Consider the following 11,312-nt stretch of genomic DNA (forward strand, 5'->3'; position numbering starts at 1 on the left):
CAAGGCCTCAGCTGAAGCAAAATGTATCTAAGCTTGAACCTCCTCAAATGAAGACAACTACCAGGCAAGTACAATTCCCACTCTGACACGTTTATACAGGTCTTCGGAGTGCAACTGATACTTTCTCGGCAGAAGCAGATGCAATTCCTATTTTCTTCAGCTGGAATTGCGATGGCAATACCTTAGATTCTGTAGGATGCCCATAGCTGTATTTTGACAGCCATCAGGTTTTCTTCATTTTCTATGTACTATCTATTCAAACCAATTTTCTTTCAGTAAAAAACGTACCGCATCATCAAATCCATTTTGATACAACAATTCCATTTTCTCCTGGTTTGGTGGGAACAAAGCTTGATTAAGTCTTACTAGGTTGGCCAGAGACAGCTGCAACAGAGCAAGAAGCTATAAATTAGTTTATTAAAGCAACTTACCTAGACTTGACTGTGATGCTATCTGTTCTGTCACCTGTTTCATGTAGTGTATGTAAAAACAAAAGACCAGCATGGCTATGTCTACGCTAACAAATTAACTGTGTCCAGGTAGGGTGCTGAGTGCCAAGACAAAACGGCACAAAGGGTCTGCATATACACTGGTAAACTCAGAGCCTCCAACTGTCTTCCTATGAAACTGCCCAAAGTTTCTGAAACATTTTAACTTCGGAAACATTCCCAGAACTGTCTGGCAGAGTGGTAGCTGGCACATGCTAAACTTGTGCAAGGAAATATTTTGACAGCTTACTAGTGCAAACAACCACATTCTTGGGAACGTTCCCAGGCAATGTTTAACATACGAGTATAAAATTAGCTTGTATTACCAACAAATTAAGAACTACTCAGCATCTCAAGTGGTCACTTTCATGGTGTATAAAGATTTCAGAACTCTATTCTTGAATAAAGACATTATTAAGTTGTTTACAACAAAATTAAAAATATAATTAGATTTAATAAAGTTCTGAACACTTTATTTACATGATTAATTTAATACTTTAGCCACATATTTTATTATACACAGTTTTGAAAAACAGTATCAAAATCATCTTCATTATTTGAAGTAATCAGTTATTCAAATTGACACTAATAGATGCAGGAGGTTCAAAAAGATAGAAAACTGTTCACAAACCAATCCAGATAAATGAAGTTATACAACTCTTCATTTTATGCAGATTAGAATATTGCTGAAAAAAAAATTATTCTTACTTCACATTTTTACAGCTCTAAAAGCTAAGGGTGCTTCAAATGGAACAGCTTAAAATGTTGCCTGAGATTCTGAACAAGTCTGCACTTGCAGGACCCTAGAAGAAAAGTAACTCTGCAATTAATTTTCTATCTCTAATCACCAGCTCATTTTTCCTCCTCTAGATGCACTTGATAGTAGATACAAATCACCACCAAGAAATACACAGTAAGCGATTGCATATATTTTCAATAGATATGAAATCAATAATCTCATGCCTTATGATCATTTACCAAGTACTATCATGCTTCAGATCTCTGTGAAACATTATAAAGATTCAGAAATTGTCACAATTTAGGATTACAGTACTCAAATTAAGAAAACATATTAAGAACTGCCTAAAAGAAACTTAAAAAAAAGTACCAATTATTGCTAATCTTTCTTTTTTCTTTCTAATGGAATTTTGTTGACAGCTAGGTCTGCTGCTATTCTATATTTTCTTTCACCACGTCAAAGGTAGCCATACTGTGGTTACAGTTTGTGAGACAAAGCTTGCAATACCAGAAATGTCAACAATGACAACGAGGCCATAAAAATCAGTCTTAGCCTGTACTTCATTATACAGAAATGTTTCTGTAACATCTAAGAAAATAACTTCTGGAAAAGTGTTGTCGTTACAAATGTTCAAAATCTTAACACGAACTCTCTTAAGCAATGAGGTGACAAGTCATTGTACACCATTTCAAATATACAACAAACATATTTTAAATTCAGTTAGTGCAGCTAATTTCAGTAAGTATGAAGGGGTGTTCTGGACTTACCCTCTCCTGAGGTAATCTACAGAAGGGTTTTGGTTGTTTTTTTTTTTTTTTTTCTCTCCGTATAAACACTCTGCTCAGCCAGAGACCGCTGATACTTAAAGGAAGCCTAGATTATTTACATTTAATAGCCTGTGATAATTTGCTCTTTTTTGTACTAGATCAATGCTTTTCAACCTTCCTGACAAAATTTATTCTACATTTTCCTCCCTTTGCGTTTAAGAAAAAGTTTACACTCCATTTGCAAATCAGAAAATGCCAAAATGTTACTTGATATATATGCAGAAAATAAACACTTTAAAATAAGCATAACTTTAACTGCTTAACTACCTTTTCTCCTTCTGAAGTTATTTAGTAAACAAGCAACTCACCATTATATCTTGTTTTGCAAATTTAACATAAAGATCCACACGTCCTTTATCTTGTGGACAGATATCTAATCGACCGCTGAAAGGAGAAATCGTCACAGTTCTTCCAACAGGCAAGATAGGAAGGCCATTGGTAAGGCCACCATCAACCCACTTCTGTTGGAATATAAAAATATTTTCAAAGTAACCTCAGTACAGTATATTCATAACTGAATACTTCCTGTCCCTGCCTCCTCCACCCCACCCTCAAGAAAACTTACAAGTTTCCTTCTCAGAATACTATGAATAAGCTTGAGTACGAGACATAAAAATCAAGGTACTGATAATGTAGGCACAGTGTTTAATCAATAAGTGTTTGACAAAATGTAAATGTGTGTAATGTATTTATCAAGTTACCGATACAGCTTGTTAGTTGATCTAGTAACAAAATGCCCCATACAGAATTTTTCTCAACACATACATGAAAAGATAACATCGTTAATATTACACATGAACCATATTGGATAAAGAATACACCTCTAAAACATTACTCTGATTCAAACTAGGAGCTGGACAATCTGTGTGTACAGGTAAACTGACTGCACAAGCTAAACCAAATATGACTTCTCTCTTCTTCCAGAGCCTCTTGTCTTCTTACATATACAACACAAGGCAGCAATAGCAGGAAAGAGGAGAGTAAAAGTGGGAAGGAGCTGAAGAACTATGGCACGTAAGAGGGAGCAAACGCCAAGTCTGCTACAGGAGTTGAGTACAGAAAAGAATGAGGAAGAAAAAGCAAAAGCAACCAATGAATTTCTTGCAGAGCCCCATACATTTCTTGGTTCTAAAGGTAGTCTAGGGGCACAAGCCTGATCTTCACAGGGAACATAGCCAAACTGCATCCCCTGTATAAGCAGGGACAGCTGTGACATCTCTTTCCAACCTACTTTATACGTATTTGTTACTGTGCTTACATGCATAGCCCAATACTCAACACCAGTCTATTGACTAGATGTGTTCACTGACATCATACATGAAGTCTGGTGATCAGATGCATCTCACTGAAGTTTATCCATCTACAGCCAAATTAGTCATTCTACACTTCCTTTATCATCAAGGGAGAGAAAACACTTCTAGCACATGATCCACCTTATCTTAAAGTAGGCATTTACATCTGACTTGAATCGTGCTTAAAAAGTGCTTTCTTCTCTTCTTCTCCCTGCTTATAAAGGAAACATACATTAACTTTTTAAGATGTAGACTATTGCAGACACCTAAAGTTAGTCAAGTTGAAATGCTGTAAAAAATAATATTGTAAGATTCACCTCAATGTTTCTTAAGGGTTTGACCTCCGCAAAGATAAACTGAATACTCCAGGATATCAGCTTCAAGTTTCATTAACACAGAGCACTGCAAACAAATGGCAAATTGTACTAGTACTCTTTACCACCAGCCAGGCAGAAGACTGCTTTTCTGCTGTAGGTGATACTATATGTGACTGTTATAAAATGGCAAAATAATGCAAGTTTTCCCACAAAATTACTGAAAATGCCACATGAAATTAGTCACAAAATTAAAAAATCTCCCACAAAAAGGATACTATTGGGAAGTTGTTTATGACATCTAAATTAAATTTGTTTTCAAACTGTTGGGAAGACACCAGCTTTCAGTGCAGTGACTGCTACACAGGAAGCATTATCTCAGGTTACAGCGTTTGTTCTTCACAAGACCCTGACATTCTCTGAAGTCTGTCCCTTGGCTGTATAGAACCCTCTCAACTGTGTCCTTTATGCTTGCTTAAAGCAAACCTCCTTTTAATTCATCAGGTATAGATTTCTCCCACATTTGCATTTGTGCAACCAAAAGACTTTGTTGTCACTTGCTCCTCCTTCCACTGTCAACTCCGTATCTGGCAATACATGGATTTACTTTTACACATGGATATACAGCAAGTATCACCTAAGGGGGAGGGGAGGTTGCTTTGCTCCTCCACCCCGCCCTCTTCTTCACTTTCTCAGACGAAATTTACCATTTCACACTTCTTTATGCTCCTGAGATTAAAATATAAACTACAAATATTTGCATTCAGTAGTCTCCATGTATCTTCTCACCCTATTATTTCATAACATGCTTTACAGCTTGACTCTTGACATTAGCTCTTGATGTCAGTACCCACAATCCACCATTGAATTCCTTCACTTTCCACAAAAATCATATTTCTCAATGCTTAGGATTGAGATTGTTTTGCCTTAGACATTTGGGGGGTAGAATCCAAAAGCATTTAAAGCTATCTTTCAGACTTCTCAAACTTCATTACACCACTGTTGCAGTAACTGTGAGTAAAGCTGCAATATACCTTAACATTTCTACCACCAACACTTTTTTTTTTTCCTGTGTGGCTATAAATAGCCATTTATTATTGATTTATATGCAGTGTTCCTTGAAGTACTAAGTGGCTTTTAGTTGCAATTCCTACAGTGACAAGAACAGTGGAGTCCCTGTCTAAGCAGTCAAAGTCACCATAACATTATTGTCTTTCACAAGTCTAGCTTAGTACTTTTAACACTTAAAAAGTTTTTCCACTTTTAAAAATGCTGATTATTTAGGCTTTTTCCTCTCTCCTCTTACGCAACTTCAGTATTTATTCCAAAATCAAAATATTTACCAAGGCAAAGGCAATACCTTTTTATTAAGCACTACCTTTTGCAGATTCTGTTATTCCTGGCTGACATGCCCTCTGTCATTTCATTTTCTTTCAAATGTTTGGGAGAAACTGCTTCTCAGTCAACAATATTTTGGCTCCACAGTCCCTCATGTTACATAGTTAAAACATTTATATGCTGCAAATAAAGAGATATAATGTCCCAGATTCTTTTAATTCCATTAACCAATTCTTGAAAAATGCTTCTTAGCTGATGAGGCAAATTCCCGGTAACTTCTGTATTAGTTTCTTTTTGGTAAGTACAGTGCAAAGACAGAGAAAGTTCTGAAATAATGTGCAATGAAAACCAAACCAGACAATGAAATTAAGGATGTGGGCTGGACCTAACAGAATTTACCCATTTACCAGTAGATGGTTTTTACAAAGCCTTTCTGTAAGAGCTATAGTGACACAAACTACAGCCTCATCCTCAGATACAGTCAAATCAATCATCTGTAGATCTTTACCAGTCTTAAAGATCAACCTTGCCAGAGATTCAGAGGACAACAAACCAACTAAAAGAAAGGTAATTTCACATGGAACAAGTTTGCCCTGCTGTTACTGGTGATGCCTTGAACAAAGGCTAAAAGAGACGGGGGGGGGAAAATTCCACTCTACCTTTTATGGTAGTTATGTTGTGCTTGCCTGAGCAATTCTGAAACTCCTGGTATGCACAAACAGATAAGAGACTCAAGAAACCTTGAGGCTTGCCAAGGAGTTAATTATAATCTCATTATTATACTAAAAGATACAGCCTTGGGTAGAGAAAGCCCCTACTAACAAAAGCCCCCTCCTCACAGAACATGCACAGTTAAAAAAAGGGATGCTGTAACTTTACCTGGAGATGGGATACTGTAGAACCAATAAGAATGACAGTGACTAAGTGTAACTGTTAACTGCTGCTTAGAATGTATAAAAGCTTATCGTCTGATCTGTTAATTAAGCGTGTTCTTGATTTGTGGTAGTTTCCACTGAGCACCCAGCACTGCAAATAAAGAATGCCTGCTTTCTAAAACTCCAAACTGAGTCTTAGAGAGTTTTCTTGACTGGCTTTTTCGGTAACACTGGAAGCCTGTCTGAGGGCACCATAAATATCCAACCCAGGTAAAAATCTAGTTGAGGCCATTAACAGACTATAAATTCTCAGATGTTACCTTACACTCCCTTTTCCTTCAGATTATTTTTAGGCTCATCAAACCCAGAGAAAACGTACTATGAATAGACTGATGTTATGCCTATGCTACCATGCAGTTTAGCTTATTCACCCCAAAAGTCCAGCCTCCAAGCATGCGTACTGCAGGTATGCTAGCTAGTTCCAGTGTGAGCCAAGTGCTTCCCAAAAAGCATTCTTCCTAAAAGAAAACTAAAGTGCAATGCTGGGAACAGTTTACCCTGGGGTTCACTCTCTATAGGCAGTATGGATAGGCTAGCAACAGGTTTGGCTATTTTCTGATACTATTCCAGCAAAATTGCACCATACTCCGTTACGTATCGTGCAACATGTACCTCAGGTAACATACTGAAATACATTTCAAAAACACTCCCAAGTGACCTAGTGATATGTATGCATGTGACATATGTAGCCCAGAGAAGATCCAGGCCAACTGTTCTGAAGCACATGTAAGGCCAATGGACTTGAGCACCTAACAAGGAGTAAGCTCAACTCCATGCTGCCATGGACCACGCAGCCTAAGGAATTTACTTCCTGAAACTAGTGTAAATGCAGACAGACAGAACTTTGGTCTGTTACAGTAAAGCTTTCAGGAAACTTGGAATATGCTGCTAATATGATAGGTGGCCTTACATAGCCAAATCAGTATCCAATCCATCTTACTGACTTTAGTGTTTAGCCATGTCTGGATCATAAGGTTATATGCCATGTACTGGCTCTGCACTGCATGCATTAGGGCCTCTATTACCCACTCACATATCCTCATTACCCACTGTTCCAAGCCATGGAAATACTATTGCAATAGAAATCCTACGGTCTTTGCTCTCACCCCATTCTAAGTATTTTGGACTCCAGAATGGAAGTCACATTGATTTTCTCAAAAAAAAAAAAAAAAAAAAAAAAAAAAAAAAAAAAAAAAAAAAAATTCCCAAACCACAAGTGCACTGTTTTACAGAGTATGAGAAAGTCAGTGCAGACATGCAAACTAATCATTCCAACAAATAATAAACGAAAGCAACCTTCTTCTCAGAAACTGCCTTTTCTGAATCTCACTTAAGGACAGTAGTAAGAAGCTCTGGGAATGACAACAAGCTTTAAAGTAACAGAAGAACCAGTTTCCATGAAACATTTCATGATTTCACTTCTGAATGCAAAAAATAAAGTTAGGCAGGAACAAGAACTGTCCACAGAGAGGCTGCAGGTGTTTCAGTAAGTACTACAATACCCAGACAAATCATAATAGCAATGTTCATCCAGTAAAATCGGTTTAAAATAAGTTTTGGACAAAACTCTAAGCCAACTTTTCAATTTCTTAATTGAAAGAACAACACAAGAAATTTAACAAATAACACTTCCTTCCCTTTAATTAATGGCAGAATGAACCTAAAACCACCTGTATACACCTCCAACTGCAGAAGCAACATATAAGGACTCCAATCAACGAAGTTTCCAGACCCTGTGAAGCTGCAAGCAATTTCCGTTTAATGCAAGCAGTCAGGCAATACCAATTTAAACCCTCCAAACATTTCAGCTGGTGTGTATTGCTGTACACATAATTCTAAAGCTGACAAGCTTTCTGACATAAACTCCAACTCCCTCTTGCTAAAGACAACTGCATATAGTTTTGTGGTTTTTTTCTGGCAGGGTAACTGTGAGGATTATAGATGTTCTAAAGGCATAGTTTGGATGCATATGAGGAAATAAAGGAAAGAATATCATGTAGTATTTCTCAGAAAGAAAAAAATGGCTATTTTCATACTTCTAGTAATTACAAACAGACAAAACAGTCAAAATTGTTCTTAAAATGTTAATATATTTATTTAAGGAAGTCAAAAAAGTTCTTGAAGCTAAACCAAGTACGGGCAACTGTGAAAAGGTTTTCTTATAGTAGCGTACACCTCTGAAAACTTCATAGATGTATGCTTATAAGGGAAAAAGAAAGCTTATTCTTTAATTTTTGTCCAGAGGTAAGAGATTTGAAGGTGCTTGGTAAGAATGTTCTCATGTGCTGTACAGAATTACAACACATATGTAGACAAACACATGTACTCCAGCAATGTTCAACTGCCAAGACCTCCCTTATAATTTCTTCCATTAAACAGAAAAGCAGAATGGTGGTCCTTTAGATTGCAAAAACATTTTAGAGTTGTCGTGAGAAGCATCTTTACTACGAGCAGCTTCTCATGGTAAGCATTAGACATTATCTTTAGGAAACAGCTTCATGGCACAGAGATCATTTTGGTCTCAGCACCCACAATTTTTGAAGCAACACACGATCAGACTCATGTCATCTTTCATGGTGTTAATCTGCAGTATCAACAGATACAGTAACTATTCTACCCCACTTACCCTTCCCCTAAGATCAAATAATTACATCATAAATAAAGAAGGCTTAAAAAAAAAAAAAAAGTTGGTAGTTAAACTTAATGAAAAATTACCTCTCCTTTATATTCCACTGGCTTAATTCCTGCATATACTGGTATAAAACTACTTGCTAGCAGGACCTAGAGAAAAGAAAAGATAAATATAGTAGTAAACAGTTAATATACTAGTTTTTCATAAAACCACTGTAATCTCAAAAGGTCTTCTTGTTGCAGTATGCTAAAATGTGATTAAAAATATTCAGTAGGGTTTTTTTATGACTTGTCAGTGACAACTCTCAAAACAAAAATCACAAATTAACTCACTGATGAATGTGATTCAAAAGAGTGTGAACTTAGCCTTACACAATGTGAAGTAAATCTATCATTCTGCAGAAACTAAATATACATATGCTGAAAAAAATGCCATATAGAGTGTTGTCAAAGAAGAAGCTGACCCCATCATTCTGCTGGTAGGTTAATATAGTGTTTACTCTTCTAATAAATCAGATTTTCTAAGAATTCGAAGTTTCCAAAATAGTACAAACAGCCTGAAAATTCACACATGTATATCTTTATCAGTATCAATACTTTGCATTTAATACATTCAAGTATTAACAAATTACTACTTATCGTATTGTAAGCCTACATTGCTGTCTACAGCAGTTCTCAATTTTGATTTTTCTTTTTAGACTGGGACACCTCATCTGTCATGTACAGATGTGCACACACACATACCTTTCTATCAGCTCACAGTAATATCTATGAGCATGTCTGTATCACTATACCTGTGCATCCACCCATATACGTATATGCAATTACTGTACAGCAATTCAAAGAGAAGGGGTAAATGTGTGGATGAAGTGCAATATGCCAGAAACTTTCATATATCTAAATGTGGAGAATATGCATGTGTTTGCATGGCAGCATGAGACACAAATCTGGGCAACAGAAGCAGCTTACAGACTGGAGTATATACTACCTGAAAGATGATCAGGTGCAAAAAAAACCCCACAAACCATGGAGATCATGGAAGAAAATGCCTGAGCTTTTTTTGGTGGAATTACATTTACTTTTACAAAAAAAAAAAAAAAACAAAAAAAACCACTACTTGCAGTATTAAACACCTCCCCTAACAAGCTTTAATTAAGACTCTATATGAAGTCTTTAACTTTCACTTTGAGAACTCTTTTCTTGCCTATTTCTCTTCCCAGTGATCTAAAGCACCAGAGCTTTGTCTGAGCTCAGACAGAAAGGCTTTCTCCTTATTTTTCAAATGTGAAATAGTAGCTATTTCTCTATCAGACAGGCATAAGATAAGGTCCCCCTTGAAACCATTCCTCTCCAGATTTTCAAAACTGACATCTTACAGGGTTCCCAAGCCCCCAACATCAGCTTCTTCCCCTGCCCAACTCCCTTTCTCCTCCTCTCTCATTCAACACCATCTCAGTAACTTTGGCCCTTCTAAACGAAGATAAATGGGAACAAAAGGTTTAGTGAAGGAAGAGAGTCCAAACCAGGTGACCCCTGAAAAGTGTGAATTCTTTTCAAGAAGACTGAAGAAAGAAGTTGGCCTGCCTTACAAAATCACTTAGATCTCAAGAGTGAGGCAAGGAAGAACAAGTTTGAAGAACTAACACTCTCAGTATTTCCCTACCACTAACAGACCAGTGTGCAATCCTAATCACTGCTCCCACCTTTCCAAACTAAATACGACAGTGTTCTGTGCCCTGCTCCCTCACAAACATACAAATCATGTCTCTCTTCCCCCTCACCTCCAGTTTAAGAACTGCGAGTCTAGGAACACTGGCACGTAATGATTGTCTTCACATACACAAAGACTATACCTAAAGATTATTAACTGCCTTTCCATATCCACTGGGAATAATAAAAGAAAATAAAAGCTTAAAATTGCAGCAACATATATTCCATTTAGCTGTTAGGAAAAGCTTTCGGACCATAAGGCCTCTTAAGCATTGAAACCAATTGCACATGGAAGTTGAAAGATTTCTGGCAGAGGGTACACAAATTTTGCTGCTATAAAACACCATCTGCCCAGCAGCATCTTTATCCATACTTGGATACAGTAGATCATGTCTAGGAAAGGCGTAATACAATTATATAACCTAACAAACTCTAACCCCCACGCTACCAAGGTAGCCGCCAATATTCAGACTGCTGTATAAATGATATATGCATAGCTGAAGGCATGCACAAAAACATGTATTATGAGTTGCACTACAAGAACAGAAAATATGAATATATTCCAATGAGCAATTATTTGGAATTTTATTACTATTATTCCAACCCATTTCACTGCTAGCATATGGAACAAAAGCATAGAACAGAAATGGCTAAGTCAACGAAAGAACTACTGAAATACTAATAAAATATATGTATTTCCAAGGTCATCTTGAAGCTTCTAATTGTCTTCAGGTTAGAAGATTTCATTGCAAAAACCATAAACCTACAGAATAATAATCTCCATGCTTGTCACTGCTGGCTACCATAGCTAGAAATAACACTGCATAATTTGAGACAAATTTTTCACATATTATCTTTGCATGACTAAGTCCTACAAATTTTGAGAACTGACTGACTGTGTAGAATCTAACAGGGTCAAGATTTAAAAAAAAATGACACTTTAAAGGCAAACTTCTAATGCATACTTTGAGATTTTGTTAACAAGTGTTATCTTTTTCCTTTAAGCATTAATTATAAGGGATCTCTATTAATTCTAAA

The 11,312-nt window shown here is 36.6% G+C and overlaps 1 protein-coding gene across 1 annotated transcript in view; it reads right to left on the reverse strand.

The window, feature by feature from the left end:
* Positions 1-252: 252 nt before the first annotated feature.
* PNPLA4 (patatin like phospholipase domain containing 4) overlaps positions 253-11,312 on the reverse strand; it is a 22,884-nt gene continuing 11,824 nt past the window's right edge. The window contains exons 6-8 of the mRNA XM_009640148.2: positions 8,649-8,714; positions 2,363-2,515; positions 253-384 (exon numbers count right to left, since the gene is read on the reverse strand). Of these exons, the coding sequence (XP_009638443.1) occupies positions 253-384; positions 2,363-2,515; positions 8,649-8,714 (351 nt within the window). The remainder of the gene's footprint in view (positions 385-2,362; positions 2,516-8,648; positions 8,715-11,312) is intronic.

This window comes from Egretta garzetta, unplaced genomic scaffold (assembly GCF_000687185.1).
Source record: "Egretta garzetta isolate BGI_Z169 unplaced genomic scaffold, ASM68718v1 scaffold125, whole genome shotgun sequence".
NCBI lineage: Eukaryota > Metazoa > Chordata > Aves > Pelecaniformes > Ardeidae > Egretta > Egretta garzetta.